We start from the raw sequence: 24,584 nt of genomic DNA, 5'->3' as shown, positions 1-24,584 counted from the left end.
GTAAAATCTTAACATAAATAGAACAAAAAATCATTTAAAATCTTTGTTTAACTAAAAATACTACAAAGTAGAAGCTAAAAATATGAGTTAAAAAGATTTATTTTTAACGTGATACTAATAGCATATTTCAGAGTTGTTTATTTTCTATTTTCTTTTATATTCTATCTAATATGCATTACTATAAAAAGTACCCCGCCCCTTCCTGGTTTCTTAGTTTTCTGCATTCTGTAAAATGTTTCAGAACATAAAACAAATTTTAATATTAGACAAAGATAACTCAAGTTATTCAGTGATGATTTCATTTATTAAGGGGAAAAAGTCTATCCAAACCCACGTGGCCTTGTGTGAAAAAAGTAATTTCCCCCTAAACCTAAGAACTGGTTGTGCCACCCTTGGCAGCAAGAACTGCAATCAAGTATTTGCAGTAATTCGCATCGAGTCTTTGACATCGCTGTGGTAGAATTTTGCTCCACTCTTCTTTGCAGAGTTGTTTTAATTCACCCATGTTTGAGGGGGGGTTGGTCATGAACAGTCTTTTAAGGTCATGCCAAGGCATCTCAACAGGATTGAAGTCTGAAGTCTACACTCCAAAATCTTCATTTTTGTTTTTTAAGCCATTCACAGGTTGACTTGATGGTGTATTTTTTATCATGCTGTATAACCTGAGTGCGCTGGAGCAAAACTGATGGCCAGAAATTCTCTTTCAGGATTTTCTGGTAGGCCTAAGTCTTCATCTATTATAGCAAGTTGTTCAGGTCCTTAGGCAGCAAAGCAGCCCCCGACCATCACACCACCACCTGCTTTGACTGCAGACATGATGTAAGTTTGGATTTTCTATTTATTCAGGTTATTTTTATCTAATATTAAAATCTTTTTAAAGCTCTGAAATATTTAAGTGTGAGAAATATGCAAAGAAAAAAGAAAAAAGAAAGAAATCAGGAAGGGGAGAAGCAGTTTTCCCAGCACTGTTTTGCAGTGCAGTTCTTTCTTTTTGTTTCATAATGCTCCAAACTGTTGTGGTCCGTCCAGCACTCACATTCTTAAAGCAAAGTGATGCTGCAGGTAAAGGTATAAAGGCTTTTGCCTTGTTGTACTGAATGGTATGCTGCCTGGTGGTTCACGCAGCCATGGCTGTCTGTACGCATTTGTTTATAGGGATTAGTGAAAGTGTGGCTGATACAAGAGGCTACACCCAGACTTGTGCTGGCTCTCCAAAATGAGAATACAACCACATTTTGCATAGCATCCCAACCTTTTAGATAAAGGTATTGAAGTAAATATTGTGACAGATAAAAAAACACAAAAAAACACCTTGGGTTATGTTTTTTTCTTAATTTTTTTCTGTTATAAAGCTTGGGGTGGCAGATCATCTGAAATAAAACAATCACAGCCCCTGTGTGAATGGCAGATGAGTTGATTACAGGACTGCGGGGGGTATGTGTAAGATTCAAAGGGCAGAGCAGGGATGGGGAGGAGGAAATGGAAAGGCTAAAATGCGTCCTTTCCCAGTCAGAGTGAGGTGAGAGGCGGACATATGACTTTATGTGTTAAAATCTGCTTCTGGAAATAAAAAGTCACTTCTGAGTCACATCAAGTTTCAGATTTATGATCCATGTCCTCAACAATGGGGGTGTTATAACTCTGAAAAAGAGGTTGCATGAAGAGCCCCATTGTCCCAACTACACACACAAACACAAAGATCCACAGGAAAAGACGGTCGATAACCATCGCCACGTATTTCCAGTCTTCAATGATCTGCAGAGAGATAAAGACGTTGGATATTAACCACTTGTGTTCATGAGTCTGAACTAAAGTGAACTGAGATTCAGGTAACAAGTGATTATGATTAAACCTTACAAAAGAAAGAAGTACTTTCTTTTATATATATATATATAAGCATATAAATCATGATATATATCCGATTACTTCTTCAAAACACCTACCCCTTCATCATCATCCTCACTCTTCATCTTCTCCGCAATATAACGTACTCCATCCACTGCATCCTCCACGTCAATGTTGCTCTTGAGCGTCATCCTCTTCCTGAACTCTGTGTTCTCTGAGCAGTCACTGACCCTCCAGCCATAGCGCTTGGCTGACTCCTCATTGACAAAGAAGGATGAGGAGGAATCAGCCATTCCCACGGAGCTTCCACCTCCAACTTCTGTTCCACACTGCTTCCGGTCAGAGTACTTCTGCTTCTGGTGTTTTTTCCGGAACCGTTCACGGATGTTGGAACTTCCTGGTCTCCGCATGAAGAGGAAAGAGGGGAGCCGGTACAGAAAGACACGCTTGACCCAAGGAGGCATGGTGTGCGTACTGGGTGACCGATGGTGCACATTGAGCACGCAAACGCTGGTGACAATAGAGAAGGTGACCAGCACCATTGTAAACATTAGGTACTTCCCAATCAGAGGCACTGCTAGAGACGTAGGTGGCACAATCTTTGAGATAAGGAGTAAAAACACAGTAAGGGCCAGGAGGACTGAGATACAAAGAGTCATCTTCTCACCACAGTCTGATGGGAGGTAGAAGACAAGAATAGCCAGCGACGTGATCAGGATGCAGGGAATGATCAGGTTGATGGTGTAGAAGAGAGGTTTTCTCTTGATAATAAAATCATAAGTAATATCCAGGTATCTAATATCGTTAGGGTCTTCATTCTTGCGTCCAGGCAGTGAAACAATATCCCACTCGCCACTAGGCTTGAAGTCATCGCGTGAGGCGTAATCACTGAGGAGGATGAGATCGATCTCCGTGTGGTCGTAGGTCCAAGAGCGAAACTTGAGAGTGCAGTTCTGCTGGTCAAAGGGAAAATCACGGACTTCGATTTTACAGGCCGACTTGTAGATCGCTGGTGGGAGCCAGGCCACTTCACCATTATTGGAGACCAAAGCGTTGGAGTAGAAGGAGACTTCATATGTCCCATCAGCACTGAGGAAAAGGCAGGAGATGAGATAAAGTCAGTAAAGTCAAGCACTCACAAAAAGATTGCCCATATCACATCATTTAAACCAGTGCTTCTTATATTTGAAGGAGCCAGCTGAGGCGCTTCAAGCATACTCACAAAGATACGCCAACTGAAACAAGAGAACACTCAAGGACACTTGAGTGTTTTAATGCAAATCATTTTTGCTTAACTTTACAGGTAACTTGATTTCCTTAGACAGACAAAACTGTGAATAAAAACGAAAATATAATTCCTAAAATAAAGTCTCCGCTGTTTGCCCCTTTTCACCCAGAATAATGTGCTTTCTGTGGACATCTATGATTCGGACACAGAGTTAGGTTGGAAAGCTGACACGGTTTGAGTTGATAGAGCGTGCTCTGCTCTTTCAGTGAAGAAAAATAATCCTCTTGTGAGAGTTTGTACTTCTTAACAAACACACCTATGTACAGTATGTTCATTTTCTTATTTCCAAAATGCTTTCAGACAGTGATGTGGTTTTGGTGGTATGAGTTGCTGAAGCCACATTCAAACAAAATTACTTAATGAACTTAAATTAAAGTCAACAATAAGCGTTAATTACTGTGTAAATAAAATAATTGCTCCTATAATGATTGATAATCTGGTATCTGATCATTCTTCAATATCACTGATATACCCAACTCTGCCTTTTTACAACATTTGGCTGTTTCAGTCTGATAATGGCTATTGTCAGATTTTAATTAGCATTGTGCTTTGTTATACAGCTGCACACTTTTAGCTTCAGTTGATAAGAAACACTGTGCTGTCGGACACTTGTCAATATCCCATCACATTTATTAAAATAGTCTTTTAATAGCCTTTTATTCTCTGAATAAAGTCAAGAAATCCTGTTACAGACTTTTAGCGCGAGACAAACATGGATTTTATGTTAATTCATTCACCAAATGCTGAGTAAAAGATTGCCTGACTGCTACCATGAGGCTGCAGAGGTGACGCATGCAACAGTTTGAAGTCCAAAGGATGCATTTAGCATCTCAAGGGAAGAGCTTGGCCTGGGACACATGCTGGCATCAAGGCAACACCTGTCCCTCACAACTCAAATCTGCTGAGACTGACTTTTTTTCTTCATCTCATCAGGGCTGCAGGGGATGCATTATAAATAAGTGGCCTATCAATTATAAAGTGGGTCAGGAATACAACCATCCCACTTGCCTCTAATGCTTTGGGGCTGCTGTGTATATCCAGACTAATAAAAAATGCAGAGGTCCCACCTGCTTACTGTGACCTCAGGTCTCCCAAAGTTAGACCTCAACCTGAAGTTAAATAGATGACCTCTCACTGGTCTCTTAAGCTATTATGCTCTTCAGGTTGTCCTTCAGCTGATGAGCAATCTCCATTCATAAAATTTGAATGCCTGCAAGCATAAGGTCAAAACACAAGAACAGTTCAAACAACTGTAAGACTCTGTCAGACTCAAGCTTAGTGGTTACAGTAGCTGAGAGAACAATCACGCATGTTTTCTGAGGTTTCATTTCAAACTCAAGTTTCCCTTTTTATCCTGCGCACTTTGGGAACTTTTCTCCATGTTGGCCTAAAAGCCGAAGTTCAATCATAAAACACCATGATCCGATGAAAATCATGACTCAGAGTTCAAGAACAGTTGTTGGAGATTTTGTCATGACACAAGAGGTTGTTTTCATGTAAATTATTACATAAGTTAAGGGGAAACTTGGATAAATCTGGGAAGAGAATAAAAAACAGCTGCTTGTCCTTCATTAGCAACACTGAGATGCCCTAAAACAAGGTTTCCAAACCCTAAATGCTCAGTAGATAACTCAGTACCCTGCAGCTTCAGAGGTGCGTTTTAGGCATTACATTATGAGCACTGACAGACAACTTGAGTATCACTGACTGTCTCTTCATCACAGCACTTGTTAGTAGGTGGGATAGATTAGCGAGCAACATTGGTACAAGGAGATGAGGTACAAGGAGGAAAAATGGGCAAGTGTACGGATTTGAGTGAGTTTGATGTAGGTGACTGGGTCAAAGTATCGCCAAAGTGCCAGGTCTTGTGGGTTGTTCCCTGTTTGCTGTGGTCAATATCTATCAAAAGTGGTCTGATATCCATGATGAAGCAGAGACAAGGTAACAGCAGCTGAGGGTCACTGATGCACATGGACAGCTAAGGCTGGCCTGTGTGGTCCAATCCAACAGACGAGGTGCTGTAGCTCAAATAGTCAAAAAAAAAAGTTCATGCTGGTTCTGATAGAAAATTGTCAGAAACACAATTGATTGCTGTTTGTTGCGCATGTATCTTCACAGCCACAGACTAGTCAGGGTGTCCATGCTGAAAGTGACAACAATGGACACGTGAGTATCAGAACTAGACCATGGAGCAATGGAAGAAGGTGGCCTGGTCTTTCGTTTACATCCCGTGGATGGCCGGGTGCATGCAATGCTTTGGGCAATGTTCTGCTGGGAAACGTTGGGTCCTGCCATCCATGTGCATATTTGACACATACCACCTAGCTAAGCATTGTTGTAGACCATGTACACCCTTTCATGGAAATGCTTTTCCCTGATGTCTCTGGCCTCTTTCAGCAGCATAATGTGCCCTGCCTCAAAGCAAAAATGGTTCATAAATGAGCTTGAGGTGTTGACTTGGTCTAAATTGTCTAAGGAGCTTGGAAAGAAAAGCGTCTGGACTTCTTTAAGTTGCTTGAAGCAACTTAAAGAAGTCCAGACGCTTTTCTTTCCAAGCTCCTTAGACTACAATGACCTGGATGACTGAGAACCTTCACAGACTTGGTGTAAATTGTACAGATATCAATCCAATCAAGCAACTGGGAAATGTGCTCAACAACAAGGTCATGAATGCTCCAATCACAACTTACTGGACTTAAATATCACAGAGAGCTGGGGAACAGCTGCAATCACAGCATTGTAAGATGGTGAAAGATGTTCCCTTAGGCCTCCTCCTCGATTCAGAGATGGTCTTTCCCTTTTCATGCAAATCTTACTTTCGCCATCTTACAATGCTGTGATTGCGGCCATTCCCCAACTCTCTATGAATGGTACTTATGGTCTTTGATCGATGGGCTTTAATCAGTGGTTGTTGATCATTGGTCATGAGAATTTGCATATTAACAATCAAGGAACTGACCTACCAGCCCATTGTGCAAATGTACTATTTGTAAGGTTAGGGAAACCTGCAGTCGCCAGAGACAGAAGAAGTCACTTGATTGACTGACAAAACTTTTCTCCCACTGAAAACGCTATGTCCAGATGAACAGAATCAACCTTTTGGGATTTAGTTACCTGGATGACTGAGCATGCATCAAGACACTGCAGAAATGAGTTTATTAAATCCTGTGGCGCGAAAGCGGAGAACGCCTACAAAAAGATTTCTGATGCTGCAAACAAAAAAGAAATTCATCTTTCAAATGAAACATTATGGTCTAATGAATAAAACCATTAACAGGAAACAAAGCAGATTACCACTACTGTGGTTTTTCCTCATCGTAAGCCCACATCAACTGTGGGCTCAGTGTAATTATTCCTACAGCCTAAAGAGGCAGACACAGCTTTCACACTCATATTACCTTTCTGCAACAACTGTTCTTAAATTCAGAAATAAAATTACTTTTACTATTCAAAGAATTATATTCTCAAATTATTTCTCCTATGGGCAGGTAGAAAAAACAGTACCTATTTATGCATGCTTGTGCAAAACTGCTTGACTTTGCTTGACTGTGTCAAGCAAACAACATATCAGGAATTAACCTAAAGTGCAGGTTTCTGGAATGTGGCCCAGAGAGAAGCTGTACAGGCACAGGGAGCAAACTTAACACAGAAAAGCCAGATGAAAAAACCTCTGATCACCACACAAAACAAAATTCAGCAAAAACTCAAACTGCATTTGGCTATGATGCTTTTGTTCTGTGGTACAACAAAGGAAGGACTTTCCCACTGAATACATTTTAAACGGGGAAAATCAACAGTTAATGTTTTTCAAGAAACTAACAGATGGCGATGAGACCCATCTGCTGACCTATATGGGTGACAGACGACGTGACGTTCACAGGCCTTTGCGTCTGTCAGCCGACTCTCCAGTGAATAAGAGCAGTGCAGCTTATTTCTCCGAGTTCCTCTTTTTTTACAGTGCAGAAGTACTGATGTATTGATTTTTCCCTGCAGCCATTTTCCAGAGTTACAAGATAAATTCCAGATGTGCCAAGATATTCTCACCTCATCATTTTGTATACCTGTGCTCGCAGTACAAAACAATCAATAATGTACAAGGATATCCTGCTCTCCAATGTAAGTAAGTTGGAAAGTCTGGATTTCTGTCAACACAGTAGTTGCAGAATTGCGCAGGAATAAATCTGAAGCTTTTCTTTCCAATCATAAACGAACTGCAAATGTTTACAGGAAGTCTAAAAAACCTGAAAGGTAAACATTTAGTGTATAGTGTGAAGCAGTCTCTACTGCGTACTGCAAGGTTAGCCTCAAATGGAGCAGTGAATATTGATTAAAAAGTAATATTATTCAAGTGCACCAAAACTGGTGACCTTACGGATTAACACTTAAGAGATAAAAACAAATTGTTTTACTCTGTCTACAACAGGCCTGATTCTGCCATTGTAATTCATAATCTCCTTGTGTGAATGATTCATACGCTCTCTAACATTCAAACAGTCTTCATTATTATCAGACTGTCTGCAGACGCTCCATACAATGCCATTAAAAATTTGTTGGTTCATTATTCACTATTTATTAACCTAAAAGAAGTGACAAGTGGGCTAAAAATGAGATAGGAGGATAGACTGAGTAAGAGGATAGAATTGGAAAGCTTTTAGGGAAATGGGGCTTTTGTAAATATTAAAGTGAAGTTACTCAAGCTTTCTGTCTGTTCCTACTTTCATCACTTAGTTTTACACACACACACATTTATTGCGTCTGTCACAAAGAGGACATACTTGTTGTAAAGGACAATGTCAGGCAACCAGATGTGTTGTGACGGGAGTCGGATTTTCTTGATTCCCTCGTACTCTTCAGGATCCCACATTAATCTGTAGTCATTCCAACCCTGGTGTAGAAAGGCACGTAAGGGCATGCATGAACATACAAGTAAACAATTAAAATCAAGAGCCACATACAGTTATGGTCACAAGTTAACAAATATTTATTATGGGCTTGAATGTTGTGGTAATTTGAGGCTTTTTTGGGTAGTCATCAACAAGCTTCTGGCATAATTCTGGCCACTATTTCTGTCAGAACTGATAGAGTGGATGGAAATTGTTTGGTTTCCTGACACGACTCCACTTTCAAGAGTAGTCCCCAGAGTTTCAGTACCTTAAAGGTAGACTGCTATATCCACTCCAAAACCAGCTGTGATGTGTGTTTGGGATTGTTTTCTTGTTAGAACACAGAGTTGTCTCCAAGTTTCAACCATCTAGCTGCTGATTTGAGGCGACGCTGAAGAATTTGGAGGTAGTCCTTCTTTATTATTGCATCCAGTTTGTGCAACAGTACCACTGAAGGCAAAACTGTCCCAGAGCATAATGCTACCACCACCATACTTGACAGCTGGTATATTGTTCTTAGGTATTAAAGCCTCACCTTTATTCCTCCAAACATAGTTCTTGTCAATGTGGCCAAAAAGCTCAATCTTTGTCTCATCTAACCATAGAATATTTCTCTAGAAGACATTTGGCCTGTCCTTGTGGGCAGCTGCAAATTTCTGTTGAATGTGAAAGTGTTCATTTTGGAGCCGAGGTTTCTTTGTTGATTATAATTTCAGTCCATGGTAACTTCAGTGTGAACAGTGATGCTGGTGTTCCAGCAACTTCCAGTTCATGGCAGGTTCGATCCTTTGTGATTCCTTGCTTGTTCCTAAACATGCTAACTAATTTCCTCTCATAGGGTGACTGTGTGGATTAGAGGAAATCCAAAAAAAATTCATACTTGTGCACCTAATTCTTGTTTTTTCTTAATCATTAAAGATGTATGTGACACTCTAGAAAACAGTTCAGTGAAGTCATTAAAAGCCCAAAATTACCATGGTACTCATGCCCATGATTTCTGACAAAAAGAGACATCTATCATTAACTACATGAATACATACAAATGCATTTAAAGAACATGTCACGGTCCGCAGGGCAGACCATGTGTGAATGAGTGAGGACCCAGGCATGAACACAGGCAAGGAGACAAAACTGAACTTTAAACGAAAGGCGAGCCTTTATTGAGGCTTATAGAAAGGCAAACCAAACAGCAGGGACAGTGGTTAACCTAAACTAAAACCTTAACTGGAGAAACTTTGGCTACGTTCACACTGCAGGCGAAAGCGCATCAAATCAGATTTTTTTGACCCTATGCGACCCATATCCGATCATGGTATGACAGTGTGAACGGCACAAATCCGATATTTTCAAATCCGATCTGGGTCACTTTTGTATGTGGTACTGAATCCGATACATATCCGATGTTTCAGAAAGCGACTGCTGTATGAATGGCCAAGTCGCATTAAATCCGTCTTTTACGTCACTGACACAAGACAGACGCCAATTATCAGCGCCGGAGAAGCGCCCAATAAGACATCGCGAAAGCTTCTTGGCCATCCGGTGAAACTGCTGGGAAGACAACGTTGGAGAAACGTTAACATTTTATTTGTACTGCATAATCTGCAGATTCAGATAGAAATCTGCAACTATCCTTTGAAGCACCGCTCCTCTAAAACAGCAATAAGGATAATTATTAGGTTATCTACATTATTATGTAAATAACAAAATAACTTAAAGCAAAAATTGGGAAACGTGAAGTCCGAAGTCTTTATATTAAGGGCCATCAGTCAAACAATATTGTTTGCTCTGGGTCTAAACAGAGCGCGTTGTGTGTGACGTCTTCTTTTGCGCATGCGGGCCGCTTTGAGCGTTCACACTAGCATTAAGACTAGCATTAAGACCTGCAGTGTGAACGTAGCCTTAGGCTACGTTCACACTGCAGGTCTTAATGCTTAATGAACGTAGCCGAAAACTATGACTACGACAACTGTGACAACTATGAACAAGACCTGTGCTGGAACGTAAAGGAACTATGAAATATATACTAGAACAAGCAACATGACCATGACCATGACCTGCACAGAGTCTTGAAAAAACACTGGACATGACCTGAGGGAAGAAACACAGACAGGGGGGGGGGGCAGCAACCATAGAACACAGAAACCGAAACCAAAAGACTAGAAAAGATAAAAAAATGACAAAATCAAAGTTCAACAATGATACAAAAACTCAAAACACTGGGTCACTGACCCAGGACCATGACAGTACATTTATAATTGTAGTGGTTCATGAACCGATAGACCCTAATGGTCAAATTTTTCAATTGGTCTGATCCTCGGAAACAAACAAACAAAAAATTATGAGCAAGGTGCTTTGACACTAACCTGGGTGAGCCAACAGTTGGTGGTCATGATCTGCTCTCTCTCATTCTGAAACACAGGCATGGGAAAATTCTGTAAGCAGTGGCTCCACTGACAACAACCAGGTTAACGTGTTCCCCAGTCATTTGACATTAGTAGGGTATGCCTCTTTGCTCACAGTATGTGAGGTTATGGGTTTGTTTGTGTGTTTTCTTACCACATTGATCAGCTGGGCTAGAGACACCTGGATGTAAATGGTGACCTGCTGGCTGGTGTTGATAGCTGGCCTGATGAGTTTGTTGTAGCGCTCTGGTGACAACAGGTGATTCACCAACCGTTCCTCTACCTCCGCACACAGGATAGCTGCACACACAAATACGCACGCAGGGGGAAAACAGTCAGAAGTACACTACAGAGGATATCACAACTCATTACAACCCAGTATAACCTCCTATCAAAGGCATGTTAGAAAAGTGCTAAGCACTGACTTGACTATGATATGACAAGCAAGTGTGAGCACAGTCTAATACACCACTGGTTCCACTCTGTAAATGAAAAGCAAACAGTAACTGGACTGGTTCTTATTGAGTATTTTTCTACCTTTAATCTGAACTCTATACAGCATCGTTCCACATCTGTTCTTTCTGTCTAATATTCACACTCTAATAAAGCTTTAGGATCAACTTGGGGTTCAGTAACTTGCCCAAAGATACTTTGGCATGCAGACTGGCGTTGTGAATCTCTGGACTGTTTCCAGAACTATTGTATACAGTCTTCATCTGTTTTCTTAAAATAAATTAGCTCCAATTTTATAAAGTAAAAGATAAATTGCATTATTAAGAATGAACATATTCCATATTTCTTCCTCATACGTAATAGTAGCTACTCCAGTTTATTCTGTTTCACGGAGATAAATGTCCTCTGGCTATCATACAGTCAGAAAATGTCAAGAATAAGCCAGACTTATTCGTAATTTCATCATCTCAGTCGAGTGCTTGTTGTGATGATGCAGCCAGATCAAGCTTACAGTAAGCACATCTTTACTACCGTGCAGCTTAAGTTATTGGGTACAGTGAACTGGGGCCTTATGTAGACCTTGAATTTAACACAACCTTGAGCTAAAATTTACAGCAGAATAAGCTGTTGTTTGGTTAACTTCACTTTGAGTCTCCTGCAGTAAATACCTCCTTGTTTGCAGCCCTGCATTTTGGCTGGGTGACTATAAAATATATGTGTATGCAATTAAAGCATTTTAATGACCGCTAACACACTCACGATTCACATTTAATTTCAGTGGGACTTGAATGAGAAAACACAGATGCCCAAAACTCTAGCTGGTGAAGCGATGTTTAAATCTCGTGTTGTCAGGTTTCGTGGCCAATTACGTGCTGCAGTGATGCAGCCCGCTGCATGCTCTCATGCGCTCGTGTGTATGTGTCATGAGTGGGAGTGTTACTGTCTCACAAACAGATCACATGTAATTGTATTCAGTCACAATTCAATACACAAACACAAAAACATAAACAAGTTTTGCACCTGCTCAAAGCACCTCATGCCCAGACATTTCATCATATAAACTACTGACTGTATATTCAATTTTAAGAGGAATAAATATTGGTGTTTTTTAAGGAATAAATACTAAATAAAGAAAATATTATGGATGACTTATCGCATATCTGTTCTGTTTTATGTTTAACTGCAATTTAAGAAGCCATTGTCTTTTGTGCTGCCACACAAACAAGTCTTGTCACATAAATTTCCATTTAAAAGCTTTCTATGCTGTCCTGTTTTGTCCTGAACGTGTTGTTTCCTGGTATGATTTGCCTTGTGTGTTTTTATGTTATTTGAGGTCTGGGAGGCTTTTGTGGCAGCATTTTTTTTCTGTGTGTGCCTCATAAATAAACTTGACATGACTGTTGGCTATGCGTATACAGTGTATACAGGAGAATGACGAGCAGGGGAAAAAGAAAAAAAGTGAATTGTATTAATGCTTTGCAAAGCAACATAAACTACCAGCTTCAAAAAAAACAAGTTACATAGTACATGTTGAATCTTAACCTTTATCCTAAAAGCACAAACAAAACACTAGAGAACCAGAAAAGTAAATAACGGGGTTTGTGTCAGTGTCTTAATGAAGAGTAACGCTGCCAGTCCTCTATTATGCAGTGGTGTCTGTTTAGATGAGTCATCTTTGGCTTTGCCAGACACAAAGCAGGTAAACTGTGATCTGCCTTAGCCTGGCCAAAGCAAGTAACACGGAAGTTGCGAAGAAGCAAGTCAAAATATCATAGCAGTCTCCTATTATTTGCACCTGTGGTTAAAGTTTGAAAATCCTAGGTAATTTTCACCAAAACTGACCTCTGAACCAAGATTTTTATTAGATGTGCCTTGTTCTCTATGACAATACCCCATCAGCCTTTTACTGCTGAGGGGCAAAAACAAATTGCTGTTTGAAACACAGTATATTTAAACAACTTTAGCACTGAAATCTATTTTCTAACCATATTCTACCCCATAATGGCATTGTATGTCAACTTAGAAGAACACACCTGTTCAGGCACTTCACTTGTATAGCTTTGCAGCCATGCTCTCAACTGTCTTGTCAAGATATACTCAAGAAACCAATATGTTTTGAAACATGTCAGAATCAGACTGAAAATAAGAGGATCTGAGCTTTAAAGGCAGGTGACAGAAGAAGAGGTATATGCTACACTTGGTCACTTTACATTAACCTTCAGACAGGAGACAGGAGAAGTGTCCGGTGTCTGAGCAACTATGACAAGAAACCCCGAAGGTAAACCTCCTCAGAGACAAAAAGCTGCGTCTGTCAGGATTAGAGGGAGAGGAGACTCGTGCCAGGAGAAGAGGACAATAGAGACACGACAACATACAATGGAAACATCAGAGCGTGAGACAAAACAATTCCCAGATTAGTATAATCATCAGATAAAATTAAATAGGATCATGCTATATTATGGTGATGAGTAATAACAGGGATTTATGAGTTTCATTTTTAAAGGGATTAAAGCCTGACAACAATTCACTGTTTACATGCAATAAACAGCCGTATGAGGCCAACTTCTACTTCTAATTCAAATCAACTGGTTATCAGATTTTGGTGGCCTTCAGCTCTTCTGATTTCAGAGTTTTAAGGTATCAAGTACCAGAAAATCAGTCTGTTGTGACTGAGTTTTGGTTCCTGTTAATTTCATTGTTATTTTTATGTTAAAATATTAGTCCTGTGTCTTTTGCTGTTTTTAGTGTCTGGTTATTCCAATGTTGAGTGTTTTGGTTCAGATCTTGGTTTTTATTGGTTGTAGTAGTTTTAAATCCCTTAGTATTTCCCATCTCTTGTCCACTCTCTCATGTCTTTCCATTAGCACCTACACACAGGGGTTTGTTATTCATGTCTGTGTTTAGTATTTTGTCTTTTGGTTACTTCCTGTTAGTTTTTGGCGCTACTTTCTGTTTTTAACCTCCTTTGTGGTGATCAGCCCCACAGTAAGAGGATAGTCTGACTGCTTTGAGCAGGCAAATAACACACGGCACATGACTTCACTGTACTCGAATGGCCTCCATGGATGTGGTGGAGCAGGAGATTCCCATCGTAGATGTCCAGCTGGAAAATCTGCTGAATCCATGTGATGCTCTCGTGTCAAAATGGGCCAAAATCTGTGAGGAATGTTTCCAGCACCTTGTTGAATCTATGCCACGAATAATTACAGCAGTTTTGAATGCAAAAAGAGTTACAGGAAGGTTTACCTAACAAAGTGACCAGTGAGTGTATAGTCCTGTCTTACTCTTGTTACAGTGTATGTTTTTGCTGTCCTGCTTGGCTCCTGCATGTTTTCTTTGTTATGTTCTTTTGATTTTCATATTTATTGTTCTTTTTTTATTCGCTCAGTACTTTTGATCAATGACTCAACCTCAAATGTCATATATGTGAGTCCTCAGTCGTATACTCTTTACAGATCCATTTTATTTTATTTTTGTTTCTATTTGTTAATTATCACATTTGCTTTGCATGTGATTCTATTTATAGGACGCAACAAATAAAACATGTTTAAAAGCTTATCCCAGCACAGGAATAAAGTTCCAGTGAAAACAATTTTGTTGTCAGATGGGGCAATTCAAGTTAAGCACTGCCAATAAACCATTTCCCACAACTGTTTTAAGATTATAAAGACACAGTATTTTTTAGAGAAGTCTCTAAGCTCTCACAGTTACTTTGAAAATTAACATTTTATTGCTATCGTGACTAAAATCATTCTCATCGCCTTCGCTATTTGCTCTAAGTGTTTCAATCTTTCTGAAGCAGAGAACAATCAGTAAAAAAGTCATTTGGAGCAGGAGCAATAGACAAAATTCAAACACATCTATACACTATACAAAAAGAGCACTGTAGTAGAACAAAGTGAAATAACTAAACAGATGTGGTTTCTAATTTGAATGCACAGTTTTGTAGCTGTTTGACCCTAACGCGTTACTCCTTCTCTAGTGACTTCAGCTTGTGGCTGTTCCATGGCTGCACTCTGATTTCAGCCTGAGAGAAACAAGAAACGTCACATTGCCTTAAAAATGTAAAGGGAGGCAGTATAAAAATAAATCCAGCACAAAGCATGAACAAACTGGGAAAGACAATTTGCTTCATGTGTCTGAAAATGATGAAGAGATGCGATATAGATGGTGGGTTCGACGGTAATGGCTAAAATGGTAGATGATGCTAAAATAAGATGCGGATACGGCTTAAGTAGAGATGGAGCAGGAGGGAGTCTACCAACAGGTCTCATCACACATGTATGCACACACACTCCTGTCTGCCTCACTGCACTCTCCACACCTCAATAATTCATTACCGCTAAAATAAAAATGCCATCATCTTACTTGCGCGGAGACGCAGACACAATCAGAGATTATTCTCAAAGTCTTTCTCGCTCGCATAAAATCGACACCGTTTCCATCACAACATGGAAATAATTAAAAAACAAACAAAAACAAGCTTTCAGGCGTGCCGCTGAGTTTGAGTGATGCAGATGGACAGAGAGGTTGTGTCATCAGTCAAGAGTGCAGAGAGGAGAGGAAAAAACAGTTCTACATCCTGTAGGTTTCTTTTCAGGTTAGTGAATTATTCAGCGTGTTACCATCTGCAGTGGCCTTTCAGAGGCCAAAACAATTTAGGATTCAGCTGTCTTTGGTTTTACTCAGGATGCTGTCCATATCAGTCATGTTATAAAATACAGGCCTGCGTGCATACACATCCACAGAGTCTCACATCCACGCATTTCATATTGTTCGTAGCAAATCTACTGCCTGAGAGATTTTTGTGTTTTTTGCGCCTCGTGGGATTTCTTTTACTTGTTTTGCCCCGAACTTTTCCTCATCCCAGACAGTCCTTCTGTCTGTGAGAATAAAACAAATTCTCTTATTACAATGATTTTCTTTTAATCTGTCGCAATCTCTCCCTCGTGTCTTCCTGTCCTGCTTTGCTCTTTTGTTCACAGCGTGACAGGAACATGTGCAGATTTAGGATATAAGAGAGACAGCAGATGCAGTAAAAGTGCCTTTCTTTTGCGCTCAGCTCGCTCAGTGTCACCTCTAAGTGGAAGCATTGCTTAGGTGTGCACCACCTGGTGCCGCTTTCATTTTTTCTTTTTGCTTTGCAAAGCACTTCGATACATCTTTTCATCAGCATGCATCTCTCCTTCAAAGAGCAGCATCCAAACAATCCTGCCAACGCAATGACTAATAGTTTACTATGAAGTGTTGACTCAGTGATGCTGGGCCCTGCTGGCGAGATATACATCTGCAGTTATGAGAAACCAGTTTTAAACTCATGAGAAACTACAAGCACAAACTAGGAGCTGCACAATTCTGCCCACTCACGTATAATGCATCACACATGAGCTACAGAGAAGCAGAATCAGGGTATGGTGACACTGATGGTTTCGTGCAAAATGTTAAAGATCTTGCAAGCCTACAATGAGCAAAACATCTCATAGGGTAGCTGTAGCACACATTAGCACTGTGCATTTACTGCAAATGATCCTGAGAGCACAGAAGGCAGAGAAATGTGTGATGCAGCACTGTAAATATTAGATAAGTTGCAGTATAGGAAACAAACAAAGTGTGAAAATATAGAGTAAGGCAGAAAAGATGGTGTGCAGGAACAGAGACACAGAGTGAGAACGGTAGGGAAGCCAACACAAAGGAGCAAATGCATCCCAGCAGAGTGGCTGACTGGATTTCGTCTGTTTAGAGTTGGAGCCATGAGAATGTTTGGTTGAAGTGACAGATTCATACAGTGAATCACTGGCAGACAGAGCACAGGTGACACTGAATAAGTTACAGAGAACAAGCAAGTCTGAAACCATGAACTTCACTTTTGTACTTTTTTAAATAATATGAATGCACTTAGCTAATCCTGCTTAATTTCTTAGCTGTTTTACTGAATACTCAAAAAAATTAAAGTGACTTTCTTTTTGAACTTACAACATGTTTAATATTGAGATTTTTATTAATACAGCAACTGATGAAATACACCAGGAGGTAGAGCAGGTCATCTACTAATTGCATGCTTGGTGTTTTGATCCCTGGTTTCCCCAGTCTGCATGTCAAGGTATCCTTGCATCCTTGTGCTCTCCAATGTCCCATCAGCGTATGAGTTTGTGTGATTGTCAGATAGAAAAAAGTGTTTGTATGAATGTGTGACTGAGGCATGTTGTATAAATCGCTTTGAGTGTTCAATCAGAGTAGAAAAGAATCAGCACATTTACCATATTCCCCCGTATGAATTCATATTATCTGCGCGTATACTTTTCTTCCAGTAAGAACACGCCCTATTCATGGCAGGGGGGGTAAATTAAACCCTCAATTACTGAATTTAATTCCACTGCAGTAGTTGTAACACTGTTTTTCTATCTCTCTGTCTATCTGAACTGGAGAAGCAAACACAATGGGTACTGGGGTTTGCCTGGTAGAGCTGCACATTGATCCAATTTCAGCACCACTGACAGCTCAATAATAGATTCCTCCTGCCTGATTTAGGACCTCATAAGTTACTTTACTTGTCTGTAGGTGGGGAGATCATCTGATAGGTGTGATGTAAGTTAAAGTAAGCAAACTCTCAATTGAAATGTCTGCTATTGTTATCAAAGTATCTTTTTCACTTACTGGCAATGAAGGCATTTCATGTAGGTTAAATAGCAATAATTGTATCTGCACTTACAACCACGCAGTCAGCTGTTTCGCGAGTTCTCTTCAAAGCACGGTGCCAGATTTGTTATTTAAATTGCAGGCTATGAAGTCTTGAACCAAACCAAAATGAGTGAATGAATGCTCCTTACTCAGATTTCACACCCTTGCCCTTAAAATGCAAATGTAATTAAAACTCCGTGGGTTTTCTGCCTAAAGGACAAGCGTGTTAGTTAATTGAAGCGTGCTGAAAAATCACGTGCTAAAGGGTTTGACGCATGGAAATGCCGCTACTTATCCCCACTGGCCTGCTTTCCCGAGACCACCTCTGTCTGCAAGGTAAAAGTGTGGCTTAACCATGCAAGAAATTAAACCCCTTAAGAAAGCACTTATCAGACCTGTTATATTAACTGGCACGCATTTGTGTAAGAGAGGGTGTGCAATTTTGCAATGGCCAACCCAAGCCAGATTTTAATGCCCAATAAAGTAAAGTCTCCCGTCCCGTTCCGAGAGGATTGGAAAGGATTACTCACTTGTCACGGTGAAAATCAGGAGAGCCAGGGCTGCTTTCACCGGGGCTGCCATCTCTTCCTCCCCTCCAGTGCGGCACACACACGAAAACTTGCAGATGACGAGTATTTCCCGCGTTTTCCTCTTCTCTGCGCTCACTTTGCAGTAAGTAAAGTGTGAAACCGAGAAAAAAAAAGAAAAACAATGAACAGGGTGGATTACAACGGTTTCATTGCGAGCGGTGAGTGAGGGTTGGGGGACATTGAAAAGAATACCGATTGCTGTTAGAACCGGGAGATAAAGAGGCTGGATGCTTTCTGCCAGAGCGCACCGACTGTACCGCTGGTCCTAGAGCTGTGATTGCGCGCAGTGGAAACCGGCTGTAGAGATCAGAGCCCCCCTTACAAACAGCACTTTCTTTGGAAAAGTGAGTTGAGGAGCTAGCGGGAATACGTCAATCCCGTTATCGCCAAAGCAGCCATTCTTAAGATAAAAGATTTAAGTACCCCGGTGACCGCATCGCCCTGCCCGCCCCAGTGCGCTCACTGACCGGGCGTCAGTTTCGCTCTGCACCTCCTTGATCGACTCAGTTTAACATGTGTGACAACAAACAGGAAGCGATAACGGTTAGAAACCCCCCAGGGAAGATATTAAACACCCCGAACCAACCTTATTTCCTCCAGTTTATGGAGAATTCAAAGTGGAATTTTACTTTGTAAAGTTGTTGTAGAAAAAGTAGAGAAAAAATAAAGTCAATCTTTTAATTAATTAAATAATGATTAAATGTAGTTAATAACGCCGAAGCAGGTTCTTGGCAGTAAAACAGAAGTCTTGTTGCCCCTGTTAGCATGTATATATAAAATCCTGGAAGGCTGCCACTTGCAGTAATACAAAATGAGCATATAGGATATTCAGCTGTCTTTCTCCCACTGGGCGGTCAAAGGTCAGGGTCCACTAAAAGATAACTCAATAAAGGTTATCATGGAGAGATTCAGAAACCACACAGCTTTTGTCCAAATCCACATTTACTCTGAACACCAGTTTCACCAGTCAAATACAAAACAACTGGAACAACTTTCTCAAGTCCGACTCAGAGTTTCTGAGGGAGGCTGGAGCTTATCCCAGCTCTCAAAAGGTAAGATTGGGATTATAGATCATACCAGTCAACAAGGTCAACAAAGGGACAAACATAACACTGTCACATCCACACCTACAACCAGGTTTTAGAATCACCAATTAACCTAACATGCATTTCTTTGGATTGTGGAAGGAAGCTGGAGTCCCCAGAGAAATTGCACGGGGATCAATAAAATCCTTCATCACTGTCAGTCATCATCAAACCAGCTGTATGATTTCACCAAAACACAAAGATACAGAAATTTTAAAAAGGGAAAATCCCACTGACTTTATCAAATCTGTTTCCTCACAAAAATCTGAGAGGAGGAATTCAGATATATTTGATCTGTGGCTTAATAAGTCAACTATAGTTATCCTACAGTGGAACTGGCCTCAGCTGGTGGGTCTATGGGTCTGGTTTGTGTGTGTAATGAGAATGGAAAAGCTGCAGGCTTCTTGAGTCTGCACACATCAGTGAAGTATAACTACCCAGAACTCCCTTTGGTGATGTGAGAGGAGGAGAGGGCAGAAGGAAGACGTGGTCTTAAATTTGCTAGACAAAACGACTCCAGCTAATTACATGGACAGAGAGGAGGAGGAGGAGGAATAAGACAGGAAACAAAGAGGGGAAAATGAAAAAAGCTGATTGAAGATCATATATTCAATGTGAATTAAAGATCAGATTTTTTTCCCAAGAATTAGTGGAGGAGATGGATCACAGTTTCATGCCTTAAGCAAGACCTGGGGATTCTCCAACATCAGCGAAATTTTCAAAATAGTATATTTAAAGATCACTAATGTAATTCACACAGTAATGGTTTAAAAGATAGTATGAATTTTAAAAAAAAAACTCAAGATGTGCTATCAGCTCCTGACACGTTATGCGATCATTTGAGCATCAGACAAAGAATTTTCACACTTACTTCATACATGAATTAATTTAAAATAATTTTAGCTTCAATAGAGAGTGCACTGGCTTCTTTATTAGGTACAGTTGAACTGCAACTTTTAGTTTAGGCATGTTGTTGTTGCCAGAGGAGCTGGTCTGAGCATTACAGAAACTGATTATCTACTTGGATTTTTTTACCCACACAATCATATCTAGAGTTTACAGATAATGGTAATTGGTAGTTATCTGGATGAATGGCACAGAATAATGGCCAGACTGCTTTGAGCTGATAGGAAGGCAACAGTAACATAAAGAGTCAACCAAGGTATGCAGAAGAGCATCTCTTAATGCACAACATTTTGAACTTTGCAGCAGATGGGCTTCAGCAGCTGAAGACCACACACCGGTCAACCACTCCTGCCAGCTAGAAGAGGAAAAATGGACAATAGATGATTGGAGAAACATTCACCTTATGAGTATCAATTTGTGCTGCAACATTCAGATGTTAGGGTCAGAATTTGGTATAAACAAGATGAAAGCATGGATCTGTCCTGCCTTATATCAGCAGTGCAGGCTGCTGCTGGTGGTTGTATAATGATGTGGCACCAGCTGAACATTTTTAAACAACACAGCCTACCCAAGTATTGTGCTGACCGTGTCCATGACCACAGTGTATCCATCATCTGATGGCTGCTTCCAGCAGAATAACCCACCTTGTCACAAAGCTCAGATCATCTCAAACAGGGTTCTTAAATTCACTGTACGCAAATGGTCCACAGTCAAAATGAGGATGCAGACAATCATAAATACGTACTCGTGTTTACTGTGGAAATCTATGCATCTGGTGAGAAGTTTGATAGAAGGAATAAACTCATATTTTTGGAAAAAAAAAAATGTATCAAACTTAAAAAAAAAAAAAAAGCTTAGCAAATAAATAATCTTACAATAAAGTTTTTAGTACCTAATCCTGCTAATTTCATTGTACATCCATTTATATATGAAGAAACTGTGAGTTAATGTTCCTTAAGTGATCAGCTAAGTGAACTAATCACATAAAGTGATTTGGTAGTGGCACTTTTTAACGGTGTGCCTCGGAAATCCATGACACAGCTTGCATTAAATCAAACATTTGCTAAGCGTTACTTTTTTTTTTTTTCTTAATTTGAACAGTAACAGTAAGTGTAATAACTGATACATTGATACTGATACTGAGGCGATCGTGGTTCAAGAGTTGGGTGTTTGTCTTGTAATCGGAAGGTTGCCGGTTCGGGCCCCGGCTTGGACAGTCTCGGTCGTTGTGTCCTTGGGCAAGACACTTCACCTACCGCCTACTGGTGATGACCAGAGGGGCCGATGGCGCAATATGGCAGCCTCGCTTCTGTCAGTCTGCCCCAGGGCAGCTGTGGCTGCAGCTGTGGCTACAACTGTAGCTTGCCTTCACCAGTGTATGAATGTGAGAGTGAATGAATAGTGGAATTGTAAAGCGCTTTGAGGGGTCCCGAAAAGCGCTATATAAAAGCAATCCATTATAGTTATTATTCCATTGTGGCTTCATAGTCTGTGTCTCTATAAGGTTTCCTGGCAACAGCAGAGACCGAAAGACACACCAAAGCAGCTTTGATCAGTCAAAGTATGGATACAGGACCTCCTGCAGTGTGCTGTGGTGTCTGGCAGTGCATCGTCTCGAGCCTCTGTGGACTTGTTGTGGCACACGTCCCCCAGTGTATAGAATTTTGAATTTTGGTGGAATTTTTAGTGCTCTAGTAACATCCATACAACATAATAGTCACAGCTTCATATTCAACCAAATAGCATTAACCTCCCATCAGACCCCATTATTGCCACACATGAGCAACACACGAGCATCCGCCTCCCAAAATCCCCACCCGTCGCTGCTAATGAACATTATCTCTGCATCCTAAAAGCAATGGAGAGGAGCAGAGGGAGGCCAGATTTAATCAGGGTTACTTAGAGCTCACTGCTGGGATTGCTGTGGCTCTGAAGAGCCTACCAGAAAACACTCATGTACATTTAAAGGATAAAAATCTTTGTTCGCCTTAGTCTTGCTTTGTGCATAGTGTAACTGGGAGATGAACATTATTACATGCATCCGCATACAAACACACAAATAGACGGGACTGTGGTAAAAGCTTTTACATCTCACAAATAACACCTGGAAAAACCTTCTTAGATTTCTCTTAAAAGCCTACTCTTGTGATTTTGGAGGAATTAAATGCAAACTATGCATATCTCTAGTATTTAAGTCATATTATTACCAGATAATTTCACAGATTTTTAAAAATTCCTTAGTCTTTTTGGCTTCCCCTAACATCACATTGATTTCCTCATAATGATTTTTTTTTTATTCGCCTTTTTAGAAGTCAAAGGTCAGTTGATAAAAACAGGATGAACAACAATAAACCCTACATCCAAAATACACTGCAAAAAAGTGTATTTATTTAGCCTGATTTCGTCTGAATTTTGCCTGCCAGGAAGGTGATGCTAATAATAAGTTGTCCAATAGCCTCTTGAAAGTTAAAACATACATATGTTTCACATTATAATTTCATGTAAAAACAAACAAAAAATGACATCATTGGAAAATTGAAAAAAAAAATCCTAAATCTTATATTTACACAGTTATTCTGTCCCTAATCCAAACCTTTTAAAGCACACATCCAAACTGTCAAGACTTCAGAGTTCATAAGGATGTCTGTAGTTCTGCAGAAGGTGTTTTTGTTTCAGTCTAGTAATGTTTCTGCCTCTTTAGGCCACCACCACAGTGGAGTTTAAATTTGAAATAAACATTTAAGATAATTGTTGAGTGAAGTGCAAATTGTTTAGCTTGAATTTATAGATTTCGCTGAGGAATTACAGCCATTTTTAGGTTCAAAAGTAATTTAACATTTGACTAACAAGTAGTTTCATGGCAAGGTGAGTCCTGTTCACTTATATTTTCATGAAAAACGAAGCAGATATAATATCTGTTGATTCAAAGTGTTTAATTGTATTTTGTAGCTTTTCACTGAGGTACAGCAACATGACGTTTTTGATGCCAAGAGATGGAGGCCGTCATTAGATGGAAAAAATAAATGAATGAAATAAACAGCAAAAATTTACAATGGCCAAATTAACAGTGTGGTGTACTATTAAAAAAGAATGAATACAGTGACCTGCTCAGGAAAGAGGACAGAAAACTGCTAAAGTGCACAGCAACATAATTAGTTCCATGAATAAGAAAAATTCAACAATCAGGAGACACCTTCATGAATGGAAATACAGAGGGTTTACAACAAGGTGCAAACCACTGGTTACACTCAAGAACACACAGTTCTGAGACAATAATAAAACAATTCTTTGGACATTGAAACTAAGATCATCTAAGATGTACCGGAAAGACAGGAAGAAGAACAAGAAGCACAGAGAAGGAGATAAACTGTATGATCCAAAGCTTCCCACACTATTTGCCTAACATGGTGGAGCCAATGTTATGGCACGGGCCTGTATGGCCCGTGCCATAACATTGGCCAACAGACAGCCACAAAAACATAAACATGTTTCTTTTCCAAACAACTCATGAATTTAACTTTAAAACCCTTGTGTTTGCAGTAAACTCACATTAAGTGCATCTATTCCCCAAAAGCTGCATCATTGTGCGCTTTATAATTGAGCCTACTGACCAGCATCCCCATTATTTTACAGTTTGTTTCTTGCCTCCAGGCAGCAGAGTCACTAGCAGTGTTCCCAGGTTAAGAGGCATATTCCCCTGCTGCATTAAAGTTCTCATAAATTCAGATCACAAGGGGATATTTTTGCCTCAGCCTGACAGCATGAGATGAGACCACTCTTAAAGCCTGTCATGCTTGGTCATCACATTGTTCCAGTGGGACAGAATCAGTATGATAGGACAAAGTGGCTGTGTAGTGAGAGAAGGAAGTCATTGCCTATATCTTGTGTTTCTTACCCTCATCAGTAGCCCTCAATCTATGTCTTTTTCTAACTGTATATGCTAGTGAACCATTCATGTGCCTGCTTACCTTTTTACCTTCATTTCTTTCTCCTCTAGTCTTCATTGAATCAAACAGCGTATAACCTCTAATGAGTTCCCTGGTGGCTGGAGAAAAATGTCAGAAGTATTACATGGATCTTATCTGGGCAGAACTCAGTTAAGTGCTTTGGAGGCTGCAACCTTGGAGCATATCCCCAAACTTCTATTGAGCACCTGTGCAGCTCTACCATGTACTAAAGGAAGCGGGGTATCTGTGAGAGCCCAAGGATTAAACCATGAATATACGGATGAATTTTCAGCCTCATATACCGCATTGGATACTGTTCTTATACGAATGCTAAGCTACTATTTATCAAAGTCTATTATACTGGACACAATTAGAGTTTTTGCAAATACTGGTGATGTGCCTTTGGAGCATACTTGTAGGTATGTGGATTAAATTTTAAAGCATGCTTATCAGTCTCAGTGTGTTCAAGGCAGTGTAAAAATAGAGCAACAGTGAGCTTTTCACATC

The 24,584-nt window shown here is 40.1% G+C and overlaps 1 protein-coding gene across 1 annotated transcript; it reads right to left on the bottom strand.

Annotated features, from left to right (window-relative positions):
• Positions 1 to 903: 903 nt before the first annotated feature.
• On the bottom strand, positions 904 to 18,593 carry LOC113006639 (neuronal acetylcholine receptor subunit beta-2-like). The gene is made up of 7 exons (XM_026142718.1): positions 18,332 to 18,593; positions 18,080 to 18,214; positions 10,573 to 10,718; positions 10,380 to 10,424; positions 7,909 to 8,018; positions 1,944 to 2,934; positions 904 to 1,755 (listed from the first exon to the last, which is right to left on the bottom strand). The coding sequence occupies exons 2-7, from the start codon at positions 18,129 to 18,131 to the stop codon at positions 1,591 to 1,593; spliced, it is 1,509 nt and encodes a 502-aa protein (XP_025998503.1). The 5' UTR covers positions 18,132 to 18,214; positions 18,332 to 18,593; the 3' UTR covers positions 904 to 1,590.
• Between the last annotated feature and the right edge of the window lie 5,991 nt (positions 18,594 to 24,584).

Source organism: Astatotilapia calliptera, chromosome 2, assembly GCF_900246225.1.
Source record: "Astatotilapia calliptera chromosome 2, fAstCal1.2, whole genome shotgun sequence".
Lineage (NCBI taxonomy): Eukaryota > Metazoa > Chordata > Actinopteri > Cichliformes > Cichlidae > Astatotilapia > Astatotilapia calliptera.
Note: the sequence above shows the minus strand (reverse complement) of the source record. Positions and strands in the feature narration are given on the sequence as shown.

Coding starts and splice junctions, on each gene's coding strand:
- LOC113006639 (XM_026142718.1), bottom strand. CDS start 18,131: ATGGCAGCCCCGGTGAAAGCAGCCCTGGCTCTCCTGATTTTCACCGTG. Junction 10,719..18,079: donor CCTGATTTTCACCGTGACAA/GTGAGTAATCCT, acceptor TTGTGTGTGCAG/CTATCCTGTGTGCGGAGGTA. Junction 1,756..1,943: donor GTGAGGATGATGATGAAGGG/GTAGGTGTTTTG, acceptor ATCTCTCTGCAG/ATCATTGAAGACTGGAAATA.